Raw genomic sequence first — 23,168 nt, 5'->3', positions numbered from 1 at the left:
ACAGCAGAGTGGAGTTTGCACCTTTTCTGAATGCTGCCTGGTTTTGTTTATGTTGTCTTAGTCCACTGCAAATCTTCAGCTTGTTTTCAGTGTTGTGAAGAGGAATGTATGCAACACCGTGGTTGCTATACTGGAAATCCATCTAATGATTTGGGGTTTTCTTCTAAATGGGAGGTTCCTTGTGCATGAAAGATTTATCTGCTGCTTGAAGCAGGTGTGTTTTTGCATGAAACCGTTTTTCAGGTGATTACATTTCTTTCTTTCTTTGTAAACTGCTGCTTGACACTGCTATACATGGAAGTATATAGTTGAGTCCTTCTAATATAGGATTGCATGTTTCTCTTAAAGGTCTAATAAACAAAAGTCTTACTTTTCTAAATGCGTTTGCCATTTTAATATAAGTCTGTATAGTGTAGTTGTATCTTTCTCACTTGTAAGTCTGCCACTAATGTCCTGGAAGATATGCAAATATCTATGTTTGTTTTAGTTCCCTCTGTTAGGGAGTTTGTGAAGGGTTTGTTAGTACTTCTTGCTCTAAGTTTGCTTTGGTAATGATGCTTGTAACTGAAACCAGCTTGTTGGGGGTTGTGTGAGGAGGAGGCAGTTATCTGTTCTTAGTGAGATTCATTCCTCAATGGCTTTCCAAAGAGTCACAGTTTTAGTGTGAGGTGGTCTGCCAAGTAATGAAGGAGCAAAGGTTTTCCACCCCATCTTTGAATACAAAATACGTGTTGCCACTTAAAATGCTTGGGTTTTTTATTGAGTTGTAATCCTGGGAAGAAAATTTTTATAAAGGGATGAAAAAACCGGGCATTTGATGAGGATTTTGGGTAATGAAATGGCAGATCACAAACGAAAATAGAGTGTCTTATGCAAGTTCTTGCTATGGGCTCTGTGGAGTTGACTGCCCTGGACATGCCTGTGAAATGTCATTTAGTGTCGCCAGCTAGTGTGACTCTTGAAGAATTCTTCACCTGCAGCTCTAGGGCGGTTTTCTGAGGTATGGCTTACTTAAGTTGCTTTGTTTGAGTAAGTAGATGCACAGTTGGAAGAAGGAATATCATTATTGATGGAGCAAGGGTTTGGTAAAATTCAGGGCTTTCAAGTATTATCTCTTGTTCTTTGCCTTTGAAAGAGAGATTTGTTCACCTGTTGGTGATGGGAAAATTTGAAAGACTCTTTAAATGTTTTCTGGCTTTCTGTATATTCTTTGTGGAAGGCATATTTATGTCTTGAAACCATACAAAAGCTCTACAATGCAATTGCCAGCAAGTCATATAGAGATAACGTATAGAAAACGCACCCTTATGATTCTTGTATGATGCAGTGCCTTGTGGTGGTTGCAGGTTTGAAATTCTATGTATACAGTTCTTTGTGAACTGTTACTGCTGTTGTGTTGCCTGCATTGATTTTTGCCTCCATTTATTCTTTATTGCAGTCTAAAAGTTGGTTTTAATTGGTTGCCCACAGGATTGGCTTGGCTTCTGCTACTTGTTAAGAAAAAAAACATCTGTCTTTGCAGGTAAGAGCTTTTGAATTGAAGACTTCTTTATATGCGTATTGAGTATATCCTAAGAAACACTTGAAGTTTTTGGAATCTGTGAATTTGTGTCAAAAGACTTGGGTCAATTAATCTGTAGCTTGTCTACTCACCACTGGTGATGGTGGTTTTGGCAATGTTTTTCTTGTAAACAGAATTTTCTGCCAAAATAATGTTTTGTTGTTTCATCAGCATGTGGTAGTCTGGAACACTCTCCCAGTTATTTTGCACTGTTGGAAAATGCAGTTACTTTGCTGCAGGCCACAGGTCTGAGTGTTTGTAACCGTTGGAGTGTAGAAGTGTACATCAATTGGTTGTAATTAGGTTTTGCAGCACTTAAAGCAATCAGATAGTTTCAAATTGGCTCAAAGATAACTATAATGGGTTGATTTTAGCCTTAAAAAAGACAGAACTGTTTGCAAAAAACCTGTTAGTTTGCAATTTTAACTTTTGCGAGACAGTCTTGTACTTAAAATTCCTACTCCGATACCAGTGTTTCTGCAGTTCTTAGTCTTCACTCAAGAATTGCCAAATATGTTTGTGTGTTTGTGTATCATGTGGGTACTGTACTTTAATACTCCCCAGGGGCTAGGTTGAATCTTCTGAACTTTCCTACTGCAAAATCCATACATCTTAAAAAGCTGGCTTAGTGTGTTTATGAATTTATATATATGACCCAAATTATTCTTATTTTACTGACTAGCATATTGATGAGAAAAGTAGTATTGTCCTCTTTTACACCTTTTTTTTTCAGTGTAACGTCAACACTTTTAAAGATACTACTGTCAAGACATGTTAAGTTTCATCAAATGAGTTGAATCAGGTTGAATCAGCAGCCTGTTAATCTCCGGCTTTGATCGTGACTTGCTATAATGGGGATTGGTTGTCCATAGCACGCCCCTAGAATGTTGTCCTTCCACTAATATACCAAACACACAAAAAATGACAAGAAAACCCACTTCGGCCTTGAAGTACCTTTTTGTACCAGGAGAAAAGCAGGCAGCCTGAGAACATGTCTGACAGCCCAACAAAAAGCCTTCAGTGCCTGCTGAACTGGTGTGCAGCCTGTTTTGTGTCTGAAGTTAATGTTGCCTCTGCGTGTGTTCGTCTTTGCAAGTGAACAGTGAAATATTTGAGCAGGCTTTGCATTTTCATTACTTGGAAAATTTGAGCAAGCGGGTTATTGTCTCCTAAGCGCATTTTGGAAAAAATGTGGTTTGTGAGTATTTAGAAATTTGAAATTTGGCCCTTTTGGTCCTTGAGATTTTTCTTTAAATCACAGAAGCGACACTACTACTTTGTCTAAGCACTGAAATTCTGGAAAAACGAAGCAGCTGTGTTACGTGTTGAGAAAATATTCCGTTGTCAAAAATATTTGATTAGTCAAGTTCTTAAAATTCTTTTTATTTGGACCATGTTACTGTCAGCTCTTGCTTAATATTAAGCAAGCATTTGCTTAATATTCTGTGTGGAATTAACTACACTGAAGTCATTGCAGATAGTTTTTCTAGTGACTATATGCCTAAGCAGCTCTTTGGATTTTTTTTTGTCAACAGTGATTTAGTGGATCTGAATAGAGTACTTAGTAACGAGACTTCAAGGACTCCTTTAGCATTTGTTATGAAGTTCTGAATTTAATGCAAAATGGAAAGACTGGCATTATCCCAAAAGTTGTGTAAATGTTCAAATGCTTGAACTCTTTTGTGACTTCATCTCTTGATTTGTCTTCTGGGCTGGATTCATGAAATAGTTTATAAATGCAGTTATCTAGCAGGTGTCAGTTCTGCTAAAGAATGTAAGGTGTTCCAAACCAGCAGACCTCGGTACAAACACCTTCCCAAGTTGCCTTTGTTCAACCAATGGCCATATCAGATTGTCATCCCTTTTGTATTAAGGAAATAGCTAGAAGTGGTGTCCCATTTAACATGAGAAACTTTAAATGTCTTTAACTTCTGACACATAAAAATTTCTGAAACTTTATATGTATAATAGGTAGTAGAAGAAATCTAAACCTCCTGGCAAGATTTGCTTTTAGTAGTATTCCAGTTTTGAAAGTGTAGGTGCAAAGCCCAGGGATGCTTTTATACTGCTTTCTTGCCTCAGGATCATCTAATTCAAAAGCAATCCTGTAGCACAACATAGTAAACCTTGGGTTTACAATATTTTTTAATATAGCTTCTTTAAAGGAGGCAGAATTTTCATTTTAACTTTAATTTCAGAGATTGTCATCAATGCTAGACAAATTTAAAACAAAACTACAGAATAGTTGTAAAACACTGCTTTTTAAAACAGTGCAAAAAGTCTAAGATACGTTTTTATATATTTAGATAGCATAGGTAGTCCTTACTTTGACCTGTTGTGGATTTTTTTTTCTCATGGGCAGATTATTTTGTTGTTGGAAAATGATTGGGCAATGAATTTTATTTTCAGTTTAAATATAATTCCACTGTAAGAGATAAAGGCAAGGATATGCTTCTGTTACCTCACCATGGAGATGGGAAAGTTGCTTTCAAAAAAAGTTATCCCCAAAGCTTAGTATATATTCGCCTTTCTGTTGCTGTCTTCCCTTGGTGGAATAGGGGTTTTCTTAGTGGTGTTTTTTTTTAAGTCTTCTTATGTTTGTATTGCAAGTTCTAGTCTCTTTTTCAGGATGGTGCAGTAAGGAATCCGATAATCATTCACAGCGACTAGAGCAGCAGGGTTGACTTGGTGTGGATGGGCTTGTTTGCAGTTTCCTTGAGGGAGAAAGGTCCTCCACCCTTTTCTGGTGCCGACTAGTTGTGGGGCAATGCCCTGTAATACCCCAGGATGTTGCTTGAGTTCATTAGTATGTTGAAGGGTTTAGCTCTGGTGTACTGGTCAATAGAACAAAATACTTCAGGACTCATTTTAGGAATCTGAAGTTCCATCATGCAAACAAAAGAATTGTTGCTTCTTCACCCCGTAGAAGAATTGTTCCTCTTGTTTCATTAAGTGCTGAATTCAGCCTTACCTGGTTAAATTGTGGTTTTACCTTGTCATTCAAGGCTTGTCTTCTCTAAAGTGTTTGGATGACCTGGACAAGCAGATGGAGCCAACTTACATATTTGACTGTATGCTGGGATGTAGCTGAGTTGTTGAGAGATAGTTATTGATTATAGTTGGTCAGGTCTTCGGTAATGGCCAGGAGTCTTCGATGCATGGCTTTGTGGTGTTGCATTGGGGTGTCTGGTTGGACTTGATCTTTAAGGTCTTTTCCAGCCTAAACAGTTCTGTGATTCTGTGATCTGGTTCATCCTTGATTTCAAATGCTGAGTTAGCACTATTTGTATGTGACTTATGGGAGCCTTGGAGATCTTCCATACAGGTACTGAACTGACTTGTACTTAGGAAGTCAAGAAGTTTCAGAGATGAAGTGGTTCAGGTGAAGCATGTTGCTGTGGCTGATGGTTTAGGACGAGAGACTGGCTTCTGAACTGTTGAGTTGTGCTAATATTATTAATATGATGCTTTCAGCCTTTGCTGAAGGTTTGAATAAGTGATGAGTATCTAGTTTCCCCTTTGTCTTCAACTTCTGATATGACCTTAGACTTCTGAGGTCACAAGGTAACTGTCTAGATCCCGCTGTTCAGAATTACCTTAAGCATCTGCTAATGTCAGCTGCGGAGGTAAAATTCATTTACTTGTGTCTGAGACAGAAGGTGTCATGCTAGACAGAATATCTGCAACTATTAAAAAATATCTTGGTTTTGAAAATTGTAAGGGTCATATATCTAGCTAGATATGCATAGATGTTAATTTAATTTAGGTGAGGTTTCTATTGTCACAAAATTCTGGGGCTAGTTTATAATAGAAAGATTCAGGTCACCTGGACCTTTTGACTTTGCTAGGAGAAAAACATCAGGTCAGTATAATACAGATGCTTCTTGTCAGGATGTCTTGTGAGTCTCACAGTTGCTAGTTGTCCATAATGGGTTTTTGTTCATAACTCAACCCACTGTTACGTTTCTAGTTGTCTTCACCTGACAGGAAGTAAAAATCCTTCCCCAAAGGAAAGGGAACTGTTTTTTTCCCATAGCTGTGCAGAATTTTTCAGTCACATTGTCATGTACAGTGGGTACCATATCAGCGTATAGTACATTAATTTTGTTTTGCATGGCTAAAATACTCCTTTTGCTTACATTCCATTAAATTTTGAACTACTGATGTAATAGTTCTGATTTTTGATGTTCCTTTGTTTTTTTTTTTTTTAATTGACACTTGTGGGTCTTAGTATAACAGCTATTTTGGAATTTTTAGTGCAAAATGTATACTGATTGTGTTGGTAAATGTTTAATACTTCAGTCTGTATGAAGTAAACAAACATTAATAAGGAACTTGGAATATAAACATGCTTAATCTTTGCAAGATGTTATTAGGTGTATATATAAACAAATATAGTAGATGGTGTCTGTAGGTAATTGCATGGTGTCACGAACAGTAGTCTGACATAGCCGTTGCCTTTTCTCATCTGCAGGTGTGTGTTGTTTCAGCGCAGCATGGCTGTGGTCATCCGCTTGCAAGGTCTCCCGATTGTGGCGGGGACCATGGACATTCGCCACTTCTTCTCTGGATTGACCATTCCTGATGGGGGCGTGCATATTGTAGGGGGTGAACTGGGTGAGGCTTTCATCGTTTTTGCCACTGATGAAGATGCAAGGCTTGGTATGATGCGCACAGGTGGTACAATTAAAGGGTCAAAAGTAACGTTGTTGCTGAGCAGTAAAACTGAAATGCAGAACATGATAGAACTCAGTCGTAGGCGTTTTGAAACTGCCAATCTAGATATGCCACCAGCAAATGCTAGCAGGTCGGGACCACCACCTAGTTCTGGAATGAGTGGAAGGGTTAACTTACCTACTACTGTACCTAACTTTAATAATCCTTCTCCTAGTGTAGTAACTGCTTCTACTACAGTGCATGAAAGCAATAAAAACATATCCACATTTTCTACTGCCAGTATGGGGACTGCACCTCCAAATCTTGGGAGTACCTTTGGTAGTCCAACATTTAGCTCAACTATACCTAGCACAGCATCCCCAATGAACACAGTACCTCCTCCACCAATCCCTCCTATCCCAGCTATGCCATCTTTGCCACCAATGCCTTCTATTCCCCCTATACCTGTTCCACCTCCTGTACCCACACTGCCTCCTGTTCCTCCAGTTCCTCCAATACCCCCTGTGCCCCCTGTACCTCCAATGACGCCTCTGCCTCCCATATCAGGAATGCCTCCTATGAATCCTCCACCTGTAGCACCCTTACCCACTGGAATGAATGGGTCTGGAGCAGCAGTGAATATGAACAGCGGCTTGAATCCATTGTTTATTGGTCCCATGAATCCTGTAAATACTATCCAGATGAATTCTCAAGGTAGTGTCAAGCCAATTCCAATCAATCCAGATGATTTGTATGTCAGCGTTCATGGAATGCCCTTTACTGCAACAGAATCTGATGTGAAAGACTTTTTCCTTGGGCTCCGTGTGGATGCAATCCATATGCTGAAGGATCATGTAGGTCGAAATAATGGAAATGGACTAGTTAAGTTTTTTTCTCCTCAAGATACATTTGAAGCACTGAAGCGAAACAGAATGCTGATGATTCAGCGCTATGTGGAAGTTAGTCCTGCAACAGAGAGACAGTGGGTAGCTGCTGGAGGCCACATAACTTTCAAGCAAACCATGGGTCCTTCTGGGCAGGCACATCCTCCTCCCCAGGCTCATCCTAGGTCCAAATCTCCCAGTGGACAGAAAAGGTCGCGGTCGAGGTCTCCCCATGAGCACGGTTTTTGTGTTTATTTGAAAGGTCTTCCCTTTGAATCAGAGAACAAACATGTGATAGATTTTTTTAAAAAGCTGGATATAGTTGAGGACAGCATTTATATAGCTTATGGACCTAATGGGAAGGCAATTGGAGAGGGGTTTGTTGAGTTCAGGAATGAAGCTGATTATAAAGCAGCTTTGTGTCATCATAAGCAGTACATAGGGAATCGCTTCATTCAGGTTCATCCAATTACTAAAAAGGCAATGTTAGAAAAGATAGATATGATTCGTAAACGATTGCAGAACTTCAGTTACGACCAGAGAGAAATCCTACTGAATGCTGAGGGAGAACCAGGCTTGCCAAAATTGTGTGCACATATATCTAATATTCCATACAATATAACAAAAATGGAAATACTTCAGTTTCTAGAGGGACTGGCAGTAGAAGAAAACTCTGTACAAATTCTTGTTGATAATAATGGGCAAGGTTTAGGACAAGCACTGGTTCAGTTTAAAGCTGAAGATGATGCTCGTAAGGCAGAGCGTTTGCACCGTAAAAAACTGAATGGAAGAGATGTTAATTTGCGTTTGATAACTGTAGAAGAAATGAGAGATATTGAGAGAAACCCACCATCTCAAGGGAAAAAGATCCTAAAAATACCGATCCAGGGAAATGCGGCTGTGCCAGGAGCACAGGGCCTTGGTGGGGATGAGCATGCCTTCTTGGGGGGAAATGCTAAAGAAGCAAACAATGGTCCTCCATTCAATTTCCCTGGTAACTTCAGCGGGTCTGGCACGTTTGGTCCCCCTTTACCACCACCTGGAATAGGTGGCTTTCCTGATTCTAGACCAGGAATACCCACAGTTGCAGCTAGTGGTTTACCTGGTGCAAGTATTGAGGTACCAGGTTTTGCAGGTGGTCCTGCTAATTTGAGTGGACCAGCAGGTTTTGCAGGGGGTCCTCAGACGTTTGGTAATGGTCCTGGCAATTTAAGTGGGCCCCCTGCCTTTGGTGCTGGTCCTCCAGCAATTGCTAGTGGTCTTGGACATTTAAGTGGACCTCCAGGGTTTGGACCCGGACCAGGAAACATACATATTGGTGGACCCCCAGGTTTTGGAACAGGGTCTGGGAAGCCAGGGCCAACTGTCATTAAAGTGCAAAATATGCCCTTTACTGTTTCGGTAGATGAAATTTTGGATTTCTTTTATGGTTACCAAGTGATCCCTGGTTCAGTGTGCTTAAAATACAATGAAAAAGGCATGCCCACTGGAGAAGCAATGGTTGCATTTGAGTCTCGTGAGGAAGCTATGGCAGCTGTTGTTGATTTAAATGACAGGCCTATAGGCTCCAGGAAAGTAAAACTTGTTTTAGGGTAGCTGTTCATCTGAAGTAGTTGTAGAATAGATATTCATAGTGCTGTGATAAATGCATCTGGATTGGTTTTTATAGTATTTCCAGGATAGAACCTGTGGATTGTTTAAATTGTAAAACAGATTGGTTTTGATAAGACAGAGCACTGCGTTAGCCATTACATGAGAAACACTGCAAGGAGAGAGGTGCGGTGGAGTTTCCTCGTACAAATATGCAGAGAAGCTGGACAGATTGTTACTCGTCATAAAAGTTTGGTAAACTCTTCTGGACACGGTGCTTATCGAGAAACTGAGATTGGTTTGACATAGTTTCGGATAAGGGAAATAGATGAAGTCAGTGAAGCTCTTCAGTGGTATTCTTGTAAGCCATTGTAAAATAGATAGCTATTTTTAGATTTGGTTAAAAGCTGGCTGAATTTGCTTTGTTCACAGGTCAAAGCTTTGTTTGAAGTCCTGATTTTATTCTGCAACTGAATGAATTCTCAGTGTACACAGATCAATTGTTTTGTGTATGTATCTTTACTTTTTCCAAAATTTTCACTGTATGAACAGTTGAATTATGCCCTTTGCTGATGTGTCTACCAAACTAATTCCTATGAGTATGAGCAGAATCGTTCTGTAAAATTCAAGCTGTTCTTTGTGGTATAACCTTTAGTTATTTATATATTGCAATTATAACTGTGCAGAATAAGACTTTTGCCACAAGTATAGCTAACCTCAAACATAAATCATATGAGTTTTATAGTACATTTAAAACGTTTGCAGTTGAAAATAATCATTATTGTTTAAGTAGCTTGATTTGTTAGGATTACACAAATCAGTTCGGAAGGATCTTTGGATCTAGTTGGATATTGGTGTTTCTCACGTCTCTTGAACTCCTCACATAGAGTCTCTGCTAAGAGAGCCAAAGTGGTGATTATTAGAAGATTGGAGTCCAGATAAAGTTTTAAATTAGGTTATGATGAAAGAAATGTGTATCTTCAGCAACTCTGTTGTGAATTACTGCTATGGGTGAATTCAGAGATAAAATTTATTTTTCTCCAAAACTTGAAAATACTGAGTTTACTATATATTTTTGCAATAAAGTTGTGCTGTATTCAAAGTCTGTAAAGAGTTGCCATTTTTTTTGTTGTGCAGTGAAACCTTCCATGGAAAAACAGAGAAATGGAAAGGAAGTAATTACACAAGTGAAAAGTAGAATTTTTTTGTTTCATCCTTGCTTGGCTTATGATAAATTTTAAGACTTGGGCATTGCCTGAAAAAAAGCCTGCTATTCCCTGCAAATCATTGTACTTAAACATAGTAAACTTCAAACTGTTTTTGGTTTTTTTTGACAAAGAAGAACAGTGCCTTTTGGTGTTGCATACCATGGAACACTGAAGTGTATGGGCAGGCAAAATTGAGAGGTGCAAGTGGCAACAGTTTTATTCATGTGGTGTGTAGGAGAGATTTGCAAACCTGTGCAGCGCTGCGTCCCGAGAGGATTTCACAGTACAGGAATCCGTGGAAGGATTGTATAAAGGTGTACTTCAATAAAGAGGCGGTTGCATTACACAGATGCTTCTGTAATTCATTAGCATAATTTTGTTTCGACAGATTACTAGGTGGTCCCAACTTTGGAAAAGTCATGTGATTTGTATATACTGTTTAAAATTAAGCCTCCTGTTAATAAAACTGTCTCTGAAGCTTCATGTTACGCGTTTCAACAGTCTTTGGGAGTAATGTTTCAACAGCAGATCTTTGTTTCTTCCTTTTTTTTTCTGAAAGTCTGAAAGTACTCTTCCTGATGTCAGAAAGATGTGTGATTAGGAGTCAAGTCAGTTTATTTTAAAATTTTGCTCTTTGTTTTTTAAGCAACTTTTATTAAAGTTTCATACTATATTGGAGTTTTTTGGGTGCTTGTTTCTTCATGTTTCACATTAGAATAAAATTACTGAAAAGGAAAACTTGGCTTCATTGTTCACAGAATTGATTTAAGATATTAGTGTATGTTGACTCACCAAAACTGGTGATAACTGTTTTTTCAAGTTCAAATGAATCACAACAACGCTTGCCTTGTTGTGAAATGTAATTAAACTACAGGTGTCTGGAATTAGATACACAGTTCTGTGTTACTGTCTTTTGATTTCACATTGTGATCTTCTTGGTAATGGATCCAAGGCTTTTAGTGTTTGGGTTAGACACGGCATATGCTGTGAGACATGCTTGTGTGCCTGTTCCTTTGGACTTGCTAAAAGTGCAGGTTTGTTTTGGAAAGCTTTTTTCTGATTCTTGATTTTTCTGTATGGTCTAAAGATGTTTAAATGCTTACCTGAAAAAAAAGTGCACACTGGAAAGCCATTGGTGTTGGGAATGTTGACTTGGATGGAATGTTCAAATGGAGAATTTGGGGTGGGGCAGGGTCTCTTCATCTTGCCAAGCAGTCGATGCTCCTTATCTTTTAGCATAGATTAGTAAGTAAATATCCCTTCTTCCTTAAGAGAAGGCTCTTGGAAAAAAGGAAGTAATAGCATACTGAGGATTTCTGTATGTATGAGAAGCAGTACATCAACTCAAATAGTTACAGTTGATCCTTTAAAGCATATACAGAGAAACGTTCATTATCAAGGGTCGATGCGAACTTAAGTTTTCTGTAACAACGTACAGAATGTTAGAAGTAGCTTTAAACTGCATGTTATGCTAAATGATGAGTGATACCGTTAGACTATATGTCTAGAGTTCATAAAATCGCTTACTTAGCACTTGTCGGTATTCATGAACAGCCGTAAAAATAAGGGGTAGGACCTCTGAGGTCCCATCTCCAGTGTGGAAGGTACGTAACTACCCTTGCATATAACACCCCAAGCTGACTGCTAGCAAGCGGTAGCAATAGACAGAATCAGCTTATGTATGCTGCTCAAATCTGCAGTTGCTTTGACATTGATGCCTTGAGTGTCAGGAAGCTACATCCTTAGCCTCATTGGAACAATATAGTCAGTGACACTGATGTCCCGATTTCTCCAAATAATGGAAAGAAGGTACTTGTGTTTATATAAGTGGCTTAGTTGGTGTTTTTAGCAGTTCCTTATGTGTGTCTTAAGTACTACTGCTAAAAAAAGAAGTAGTAAAATGGTACATTCACAACACGATTTCTTTAACATACGGGGGTTTTTTTCCATTCTAAATAGAAATGAATGCAATAGTCGATGATAAAATTGTGACTTGCATGAAAGAACTTCAGTAGCTGGGTGAAAGTGTGACTTAGTATTACCAAATTTCAAGCAGTTACCCATAAATGCCACAGTCAGATTTTGTTGCCAACACAAGTCAATTCTGTAATATCAGCATTAAAACTAGTTCTTTACTGATTAATTGTTGCTATGGTCTAAATGTAGATTTATGAGAGGTTTGAGGCTTTGTAGGTTTAAAGAAACCTGAAGGATGCTTTATTTTAAGTAGCATTCCTTTCATAGCATGTAGCATTTTCCTTGAGTGTTTAGGTTCTGAATTTGTGGTGAGTGGAGAGGAAGATCGATGCAAAAATGAAGACTGTAGTTGTGTACCAGCTGACATTGAAGGTCTGCCTTTTAAAAAACGTGTGTGCTGCTCCGTTCTACATTGCTCATGCTGTCCTTAAAGTCATTGCCTATACTCTGTGAAATCAGCAGCTTGTTTTGCTGAGAGTATCTTGGAGCACTAAAGACTGTAGAGTCTACAGAAGAGTATATTTCCAGTTTTCAGGCACACCAGTGGTGTATTAAATGTAAATAATAATTGTGGTTTCTTTATTTTGTTTCTCCTCAGTCTTCTGCTGTGGTGGTTCCAAAGTTGCTGCTTCCCATAGCATGTGCTATTGGCCCTCTGGCCTTCTGATCTGCAAAACTGAAACTGCTATGTGTTATGGACCATTTAAAACCTCTGGTTGGCCGATGGACCACTGTTTGAGAGCAGTTGGTTTAGGTTGATTATTCAGATACGTGGATTAGACCCTGAAAGAAAGGACTGCAATTCCTGTTCAATATGGACTCTAGTGCAAGAAAATGACTAGTTGCTGTATTTGCTAATTGATTAGAAAGAAGCAGTTTTGAAATGGGGCATATTAGGAATTGTTTAGTTTGACTTTAGAGAAATACACAAATTAGTTCTATGTCAGTTTGCTGCTTTAGATGTGCATGTCTTTGAAAAGAAAATGAGATGCTGAATTCTGTTGCTGTAAGGTTTTTCATAAACTCTGCTTTGGCCTGGAGGCAGAGTTGCCAAATACATTTGCTCGTCTTTGCTCTTTTCCAGGTTTGCTGATGCTCCTCACTGTTCTGTGGCTGTATTTTTTTTCATGGCTTTGGGAAAACTGAGCTAGAGTTTGTGTACAGAGGAAGAGGAAGGGAAGTTGTTTAATGCTCATGCAGGAAGAGTAACCTCAAAGTGTTCTCTTCCTGGTTTTGGCAGTGAGAATGTGATTGCAGTTCAAAGATTTGTTTTTTCCACAGTTTGGATTTTCCATGGAATGAAAACCTGTTGGTTGGTAGTACACACATTGATTTGTGGCTGTGTACTGAAATCCACTGCACTTTCCCTATCTCATGATCAGGTAGGTCTAACTGTGGCTTGTTTTCTACACAGATGACATTGTTAGTGATTTTCCTGGAGCTTTGTTACTGTGTGGAATGTTTGGGTGTTGCTTGTGCAGGGAGCGTTTCCCGTGTCCCTGACCTGGATGCTTTTCACTCCTGGCTATAAACACCATATGGAAGAAAAGCAGCCCTACAAGTGTTCCTTTTTGGTAGCTCCAGACTGAACATGGGTGTCAGATGGTCTGGCTGTGACTCCTTTCACTTGCTGGCACTCACTTCTGTGCAACTTCCTGTGTTAGCATTTTGGGTTTGTGTCTTCACAGCATGGCAGCTTCAGAGAGAAGCAGCCAGATGAGTTCTGACCTGAGTTCCTTTACTCTTCCGCAGAGGCAAAGCTTACTCCTTTGTGGCTATCTTTCTTGTGTGTTCTCATGTCTAAAGCCTGAAATTCAAATAGTCTTACTAGTTGCTTCCCAAATACATTAAAGTAAACTTTCAGAAACGGGGAATGTGTTCTCTTTTAGCATGAGTCTGAATTCCACAAAATCAATTTGTTAACTCTGTATTTTCTATTCTCACACCAGCTTCACCGTTTTTCCTGAGCTTTTCAGTTCTTTTGCTATGAGTAACCGGTGAATTAGGCCTGGTTGATCATAGGTCACAGCCAGGAAAGACTTCGGGGACTGGAGTGGGGATTGCCCTTACAGTGCACAGTACATGGGAGTGTAATTTGATTTCCCTGTAAAGTTTAGAACCAAAAAGTAAGGACTTGTAAGTTGCTTTCACAGGGAAAATAGGAATTAATCCTGCCTAAAACTGTCTCTGGCATAGCCTGGCCTTTTGGTCTGGTCACTACTTCAGGAAGGCTGGTAGCTCTTTGAACTCTTCGTGTTGTATTTACAGTATTGTTAAACAAGGAATCAGTTGGATTGTACGGCTCTGATTTCTGACCATCTGAAGGCAGGTGGAACTTCCAGCTAGCAATTTCAGAGTTTGGAACAAATAGTTTTATGTCGACTTTTTTCCATTGGATGTGAATATGTGGATGTAGCACTGCTCTGTGTGACAATAGAAAGGTTAGAAATGCTTTCTAGTCACATAGGCAGATTTGGGGAGGAAAACAGTGCTATAGTCAGAACCTAAACTACTTCAAGAACTCCTTTTAGATAATTTTGGTTGAGTGCCTTTTATGATGACATTCATAGGATCTCTGTCAGTAAAATTTGAAGCCTCTGTGTAGCACCCATTTGTTTAGTGACCTTGCTGTGGTGGTGTTTGCCAGAATGTGCTTCTCAATGAGCTTTTTATGAAACTTCTTTGTTTTCAGCAGTATAACCAAAGCATTGCTACTTGTTTTGATGGGAGGATGGACATGGATTATGGAAAGCCCTTGCTTGTTTGAACAGGAAGCTCAACTCTAAAATGAAAATGATGGTTGTCAATACTTTTTCATTATTAGGCAAATGTTTCTAATACAAGAGCAGAGTTTATAAACCATGTGTGCTTGAGGAACACTAGTGCAACCAGCTATAAAAGGGAAGAGGCTAATTAACATTAGACACTGGCAGTTCACTGACTGAATGTACGGGAAACCCTGTTCCTTAAGGAGGGGAGGCAGAGTTATGAAATACCACAAATTCATCTGCCTAGGGTTCCCCCACTACATTCCAGCATTACTGCAGAGCCAGTCTTCTGTGTTGCAGGTCCAGTTGCATATGAATAGATAAGAGTGTTTTTAATAGCACTTAGAGCTCTCTCCAAATATGGACTTGAGTGCTTTTTGGGAGGTATGTGTGCAGGGTGGTGGTGGTATAGCTAATTTGTCTCTCAGTAACTGGTAAGCCAGTGGCAGAATGTTTTCATCCTCACTTTAAGGGAACATCAACATTGTCATCAGAGATGGGGCATTAGGGGGGAAATTAAAAGGTTGAAGTGAAACTTTCATGCTTTAGCTGTAGTGAAAACAACCAAATGCTGCCCTAATTTAATAAAGAATGTATGTGGGTTCAGAAACTTCAGCACTGAGTTTGTGTGAAAAAGAGCACAATAAACCAGTGACTAAATACTTACATTCTTAAACTGATCTGAAATGTAAATTCAGCTGTTAATGATAGAATGTATGAAATAGGTAATTGCTCTAAATGAGTTGCTATTAAACCTAAGCTCTGCACAGTCTTATATTTTCTTAGATTATAAATCAGAATAGTTTTTGATGGTAAGTCTTTTTAAAGTTTTTTAAAGACAACTGTAGTTGTTATCACTTAAGTCAGTGTGTATATAAAGGTGTTTTAACTGGATGCATCTCTTTAAAAAGCCGTTCAAGTATACGTGGAAAATTACACACACAACACCATACACACAACACTACTGCACAAATGTCCTGAATTTTTTGAAGGCCTTTTTTGGTCATCTGGATACTTAGCCCTCCCTTTGGGTAATTGACACTAGTTTTGTTAAGACAATAACCCGAATGGCATTTCTTCCTTGCAGTGCAAGCACTGTATCATGCTATTTCTTTGAAGGAGTAGGTAGTATTTGGCTGCTTTAATGTCTCCGGGAGCAGAAGACTTTGCAGTCTTTTCCTTCTGCGTGATAGCTTGTGTTACTTTTTGCATTAAATTTTGTCATTAGTTGGGTCTGTAAAAATAGCTTCAAGCAGAAACAACAGTAAGTTTTCTGAAGCCTAAAATGCTTCGTTGTAAACGAAATAATAAGTGAATGTACTATGAATCCTAATTAGTCTGCAGGTAATGTATCTCTATGAAAGACCAGCTATTTCGGTGCAGTGACTGGAATGAATATAACCATAGGATCACTTAATTTTGTTATTATGGAAGGTGAGAGGAATCCCTGTAACTGTGTTCAGCGCCAGCCACGGTGTGGTGATGTAGTATAACCTTCTTCTCTGTCTTCTTTAGGTTTGAAGAAGTAGTTTAGGCAGGAAGAACCTGTTTTTTGAATTTTTTGGGCAGCACACAGATACTGTTTTAATCTTTTTGTGCTTTCCAAATCCTCCTGGTACTGCATTAGGTTGACATAAAAGCTCTGGTGATGAAGAATCTATGATGGACAAATGACTGTGGTGCCGAGTCAGTCTGACGTGTGTCCTGCCCACTGCCTGGTTGAGGCAGGTAGTGCTCTGCAGCTTGTAACCCAAGTTTGCAGGTTCCACCTAATGGTCGTAACTCCCAAGTCTGTCTGCTTAGAGTCAGTGTAATTTATTTCAGTCTTTTACAGCTGTTAAATTTAGTCTAGGTTTTTCATCAGAGAAGTTTTTCTTGGAGAATTCTGTCTGCCACAGTTCGGTCATGTTTCTTAAAAGTTAGTTGAAACCATTTCACTTTGAGAAAAGAAAGGGGGTCCCTGGTGGGAGTTGTAGGGGTTTTCAGGCGCTTGCCTTGCAGAGACCTGTTTTCTCAAGGGTGTGGAACACCTTTGTAGCAAATTCGGACCTGGTGACAACAGACTTCTTCAGGGTATAGATTGGAAACTGTTACAGTGCGTATACTGTGGGTAGCAGACATGGCAGAGCACTTGAGGAAACAGCTGTGTGCCTGAATTTGTGTGGTCTCTTCTCCCATAATGCAGGAAGATTGTGTGATCATTTTGGCCTACTTGTCTCTGAGACAAGTGGAATGGCTTGAACCCACTATTGTGATGAGTTTGTGCTTTTGTGAAGGTGCACTGGCAAGAGAAGTTGGACCTGGAACAGAACAGAAAGGGAACATGAGGTCTGTTTGGTGTTTATAGCCTATAAATTGTTCTATTGTTAGTCTGGATGGGGGAGAGAAAAAACAACTTTTAAAATTCCTTGCCATATCCTTCCCTTTATTCTACTTCCTTAATGTCAGGCTTTTGTGGTGGTGGGATTTTTTAGGTTTGTTTTGTTGGTTTTTGTTTTGTTTTGTTTTTTTGTTTTTCTTTTTTTTTTTTTTTGAAGTGTCATTATTTTGCAACAGATTAGGATGGAGAAGTTAAGATGTTCATACTGTAGATGGTAATAATTAGTGACAGAAAAGTAGTATCAGAGTGTGAATCTCTCTCTTAAAAGGAAGCATACACTTAAAAGCAGAAAGAACTGAAAGACTGTTGGCAGTTAGGTTGAACTTGCAGTGAATAAATCAAAGAAATCAATTTCCTGGGAGTACTGCAAAAGCAATATTAAGCTTTGGGCTTTTTTCTGGATCATGTTTTGTGATCATGTTTGAGATTAAAGTAGAAGAAGAAAGCCTGGCTTATGTAATGTGAAGGGGTTATGCGATTCTTAAAGTGTGAGAAATTGAAAGGTCACTTCTGCTTTATGTCCTTACTAATTTTTTAGGCAAGAGTTGTCACTGTGCAATAATAACTGCAGAGTGACTGAGAACAGTCTAAGGAATTCCTCTGGTGTATTTCAGTCTTTTCTGGTGATGATTCAGCAAGTGCAGTAAAAAGAAGATGATATGACAAGCTTTTCATTGACTAAGTGGCTGTTGGTATCATGTAGCCACCAAAATTCGTCATGTGATTTTGATAAAATAGCGAAGATCAATAAAATGTATTGCTGGCATACTTGTATTTAAAGTCTTACTTTGAGCTAATGCTGTTCACACAGTATGGACTAGTCTACATAGGTGGACTTAATGTGTTTCTGCCTTGAAGTCACCATGCCTAGTTTTGGAGGAATGGGTAAAGTTATATTGGTGTAGTATAACTACAGGATGGTGGTACTATAATTTAGATTTCCAGTGTTTGAGAAGGGTAGAGGTTGTGAAAGGGATAGGCAGAATGGATGCTGAGGAACCACTTCAAAAATCATGGGTGCGTGTAAATGAGAAGTGGTGTGTGGAGGTACTTGCTGGTGAAACTGCAGTGTGGTCTTTGATCTCAGCTTAAGGAGTTTGGATTGAAAAGTGGAAGATTGAGTGATAGCCAGCTGGATTTACTTGGGGAATGGGACAAAATGTTTAGCTGTTTAGACCTACAGGAGTTTTAAGGGAAAGAACAAGACCTTACTGGAGAAAGGCAAAGATTACTTGCCATGTAAAACACACGTTTGGGGTTGTTACAAAGGTCTGTGTGGTTGAGCTGTTAAGTCTGTTTTTCAGTTAAGTTGTTCTTTAAGTTTCAGTAATAAATACTTGAGAATCATGGTTAGGGGAAAGAAAAAGCAGCTGAATAAATATGAAAGGAATGGGGGAAAAAAAAGTCTTACTTGGTGGGAGGAGTCAGTGAACACTTCTAGGATTGCAGTTACTATTGTAGCTTAAGTCCAGTGATGGACTCCAAAGCCCCAGCCTGCGTTAAGTTAGTTTTTCAAGGAAATGGGGTTTGATATTCTGCTATTAAATACTGTGAAGAACTTTGAAACATGTTTTCTTTGCATGAAGAGGTTGGTTTAGTAATAGGTTTTGCTTAAGTCCCGGTGTTAATTTGAAACTTTTTATAATTTAGTATGTTCCAAAATAATATTTGAAATAGTTTCAATGTTCACCTGTCAGTTTCTTAACTTATTTCTCAGAAAAGTTGAGAATATATCTATAGTGAAGGCATGCACGGTCATTTCTTTGAGCTTATTGATCGTGATTAAGGGGGATATTGGTGCTGTACAAGTTAACAGTGAACATTGTACAGGTATAAAGGTGAATTTGTAGAAGGTGCTTTTTCCCCAGAGTTGGGACTTGGCTCTTGGGTGGGAGGAAGCTGCAGTAAAGAAGATGAACTGATTGAAGTTCTTGCTTGCATTTTTTACTGGAAATTACCATCCCATTTGTGATTGTTATGCTTTGTTTCAGCTTGCTTGCTTTTTTTTTTTTTTAACTGTTCTAAGCTTGTTATTTTTGTTGTTATAAATGGGAGCTTTGCCTTCTCAGTCAGTTTCCAGGAGCATCTTGGAGGTTGGGTTGTCAGAGCTTGTACCCATTGGCTGGTTTTGGACACACCACCCCACCCCCATTTTCGTGGTGATACTGGAGCTTCAGGGTTCATGTGGACACAACTCAGTGAGTAGAGCCAGGTTGTACCTTCCTGTGTGTTCAGCAGGTGCGCAGTGGTCAAAAAAGTGTTTGATGAGGCCTGCAGTCCAGTTCTGAGCTTAGGGGCTGGGCTGGGGGTCTTACCCTTGGTCATGGCTCAGAGTTTCAGCATCAGCACAGCCTCTGCTTTTCACCCTGGAGGAAACGTGTCTGTCCACCCTGGGAGGTCTCATCCTTGGAATTAAGGCTGTCTGATGGACCATGGGCACTCTTCACCAGGACAGAATCGAGTTGACAGCGGTTTGTTTAGAAAGTTGTTCTTAATAGTATTCACAATTCTCTTTCTTTTATAACCATTAGGAGATTTCTTTCAGGTTATGTGTCAAATTTGTAATAGCAGTTAATTAACCCCTTGTATGTACAGTGACAGCTTGGAACACAGTATGGAGAATAGTGATTTATTCCCTGCCTGTAGTAATAGTGATCTTAACCCACTTGCATCCCTGCTGCAAACTGCTAGAAATAATGAAATGATAGAAAAAATTGCAGCCATTTGTATTGTCTGCAGAACATCTACGGCTGTGGGATGAGGCTCTGTGGCCCATGGAAGAGCTGTTGTGCTGGAACAGGCCTTTATTGACTAATAATTTGTGGACTGTGGTGCTTCTCATTAGACTCTCTTAATTGCAGTTTAAAATAAAGATGCATGTTAGTGCATCTAGTGATACAAACCTAGCTATATGATTTATTTTAGAGCCTTATGGCGTTCAGGAAAGAAGGATCAAATTATAACTTTTATTTTGATGACACATTCAGAAAGTGATCCTGACCTCAGCACCAGGATCAGCTTTGTAATATCAAAACCCAAAATGTAACAGGCTGCCCCCTCAAAATTGAACTAATAATGAGAGAGAGCATTGCTTCTGCTGGTCTGCGTATTTTGGGATCACGGCAGAAAAAGAGAGAAGGAGTTTTGAAGAAAGTTGGGTGATAACTGGAAGGTGTGGGATTAAACTAAGCAAGAGACAAGGGGGAGGGGACAGGTTTTTGGTAAGTGCAGGATTAATTAATGGAGATGCTCTCTTACATGTGTTGGGTTAATTTCTTGAGTTGCTGGATAGCAAAAGGCCAAGATGATGAAATTTGCAGTAGGGACATCCTGCTGGCACAATTGCTGACATTTGTGCTGGGTTTGTAAGCAGAATGTAAGGCAGGAACTATGGCCAGTCCAGTACAGAGTAAATTCTTTGGAAATCAGCTGTCCTGGAGCACATGCATTAAAGCCTCAAGTTTGAGTTAAACAAGGCGTTAAATTAATGTCTAATATTTGGTGTACACTGAAACAGAGCTGGTTGGGTATTCTGTATAGCGTTATGTACTTAATGAGAATTTATTAGTGTGATTGAATATGAAAAAACTGCAGGTTTTCTTGTGCTGAATCCTCGCTTATATTTCATTTTTATGTGGAACAGCAAAACCAGGCTGACACACAAGGCTGTATTCAGTGATAGTGCTACCATTTTCTCTCCAGAAGATACCACCTCCTGGCACTGCTAAAAATACTGCTGATGGTGTTTGATGCCATGAAGTTATCAGATTTTTTTTTGTCCTCTGGGTGACTGTGGGTTCTGTGAGCTGCCATGCTGGGGTGATCACAGTGCCCCTCTTGCCCAGTGCTCACTGTCTTCACCTCATCCTGTCAGCCTAAAGAGGAAGCTCTGGTCTTCAGGCTTACTGAGGGATGGAAGTGTATAAAACAAACTATGTAATTCAGTAATTCTCATGGTGTCCAGCACTTGGTCCTTAGTTAACTAAATGGTGGCCCTCAAACAGGAGGGATAAGTAAAGAGGAGTTTATTTATGCTTCAGGCACCCGTATGTGGTGTTTTGGGGAAATGCAAGACCCTCCAAAGCTCTGAACTGGGACAGTTAAAGCCTTTAATCTCTCTTGGTTTGGAGTTTTCTTCAACCATAAGTGTACAATGCTTTCTTCTCTTACATTTGACTTGCTTTAAGCTTTGGTTAAGCTGAATCACTAGAGGAATAATAAATTTAATATTACAGACTTGTCTATGTGTTGATTTTCTTTATGTTGGAAAGTGTTCTTTTCCGTGTGAAAGGAAGTTGTTTTTTCTGCAGAAATGTGAAAAAGGTTGGAAGTTCTGAAATGCTTATGTGAAACTCCAGAAAGCAGCAGGTTGTTAGGTGCTTATTCTTCTGAATGTGTAGCATAGATGTCCTATGGGATTTTCCTAGAATGCAGCTTTTTATTTTTGGTCTTGGTTTGATTGTTTAGGACCAACTTCTTTACTGCTGTACTTCATTTCAGTGTAGAAGAGCTCTGTTGAAAAGTTGAGAGTTATCTTTTCGTATGTATTATACACCTATTGGAGTTTATGATCATCTTTGCAGGGAAAAGGTGGTATGCACAGTAAAAATGATTTTGACTTTTTAAACTGGACCTCAGTTTGGTTGTCTGAACACTTCTTAAAGTGTACCTAGTATGGAGCCATTCTGTGTTTTACTTGAACAAGTGGGCGTGACATCTGGTTGGGCAGTGAAAGACTTCTCTGGAGGATGTGCTTGGGATCTTGCAGATTTCTATGGATAGTATTTTGCTCTAGTGTTGGTAGGGATAACATGGGTGATGTATTACTTTTTTCTTCAAAATGTAGTGTTATATCATGTGCAATTCTAAATAAGAGCAAAAAAAAAATAGAGGTACCTGATGGATCTGAAGCTGTGTGTTGGAAACCCTTCCCTTTAGGGAATGTACAGAATTTGGCTCAAGGTGAAACTTCACAGGTGATGGCTCTCACCAGTAAGATCCCCAGGTTGTGGGAGCAGTGGATCAGATGTGTGTGGCTATTGTCCATATAACTGTTGATCATGGAGGTGTAACACAACCTCAGCTGTGTTTTACAAGCTGTTTCAAGCAACAGCACTTACCTGGTGGCTTGCTTACGTTGCCTTTTCATTTGAAACCACTGTACCTAGTAGCTCTGTTTCCTGTATTTTAAAGAGAGTTTGAATTTATTACTTCTTTTGGAGTTTATTTTCACTTGGCAATCTCAATTTCTGTGGCTAGATTAGTTTTGTGACTTCCAGACCATGTGGTACTTTAATGTACTAGTGGCAGTTGGAGGTTGTTAAACTGTCATTATTGCAAGCTGATCTGGGTCAATGTATAATAAATCCTTTATAAATGAAATGTGGTAACTTTGTGGAAAGTAGTTTGCTTTAGCTGCTGGTTTTGCTTTGGAAACAGCTACTGTCTTCTGTGAACCAGAAGGTTCGAGTAGTAGACACCAATATTAGTTATCAAGGCTGGTTGTGAGGGGGAAAATAGAAAAATAATGCATTTTAGATTTTCTGAAACTGTTGGAAAAATTTGAGTGTTGCAACAAATGTAAATAATATTCCGTCATTATAAATACTGTTGCAAGTCTAAAAACTAAGTTTATTTTGTGTATATGAATGGATACAAATAAGTATGCTCTATGAAAACTCAGTAAAACAACATGAAATGTGGTTTTGAAATGTTGATTCCAGTCTGCAAGCTGAATACAATTGGTGTTCTTGAATGCATGCTGAGGAAAAAGGCGGCTGTTAATAAAAATAATAAAACCCCAAGTTCTTTCAGTTTAATTGCACAAAATTATATGCTTAGCCTGAGATCAGAGCCTTCGTGCACTGTTTGAGCTTAGTAACCACTAGAAGATTTTTCTCCCATCATGTGTCTATTGCACAGCACTGGTAAGTGGTGAAGTGTCACTGCTCCGACAGTGTCAGCGCTGGGTGATGCTGTAGTGCTTGTCCCTTGCAGTGAGCTGGCACATGCCAGCTGGGCAGCTTGGAGTAATGAAATGCCAAGATGATGTTGCAGCGTTGTGTGGAAGTGCAAAACAGAGAAAGCATCATAGGCTCCTGCTTAAAGAGGAACAGGCTGGGGGGTTGTGTTAGGTGTGGCGTG

General features: G+C 39.3%; 2 protein-coding genes across 7 annotated transcripts in view; both read left to right on the top strand.

Moving 5' to 3' along the window:
- Nucleotides 1-23,168, top strand: part of CPNE1 (copine 1) — a 50,647-nt gene that overhangs the window by 1,368 nt on the left and 26,111 nt on the right. For 3 of the 6 annotated variants that reach the window (XM_048322097.1, XM_048322093.1, XM_048322099.1), the window contains exon 1: nt 1,440-1,522. The exons of 1 other annotated variant lie outside the window; for it this stretch is intronic. The gene's annotated coding sequence lies outside the window, so the exon portion shown is untranslated. Of the gene's footprint in view, nt 1-1,439; nt 1,523-6,095; nt 6,179-23,168 lie in introns of those variants that run through there. 2 more of the 6 variants (XM_048322095.1, XM_048322096.1) reach the window with 2 other exon arrangements.
- On the top strand, nt 1,445-10,577 carry RBM12 (RNA binding motif protein 12). Its single transcript, XM_048322092.1, has 2 exons — nt 1,445-1,522; nt 6,036-10,577. Exon 2 carries the CDS (start codon nt 6,058-6,060, stop codon nt 8,695-8,697), a length of 2,640 nt encoding a protein of 879 aa, XP_048178049.1. The 5' UTR covers nt 1,445-1,522; nt 6,036-6,057; the 3' UTR covers nt 8,698-10,577.

This window comes from Corvus hawaiiensis, chromosome 17, assembly GCF_020740725.1.
Source record: "Corvus hawaiiensis isolate bCorHaw1 chromosome 17, bCorHaw1.pri.cur, whole genome shotgun sequence".
Taxonomy (NCBI): domain Eukaryota; kingdom Metazoa; phylum Chordata; class Aves; order Passeriformes; family Corvidae; genus Corvus; species Corvus hawaiiensis.
Note: the sequence above shows the minus strand (reverse complement) of the source record. Positions and strands in the feature narration are given on the sequence as shown.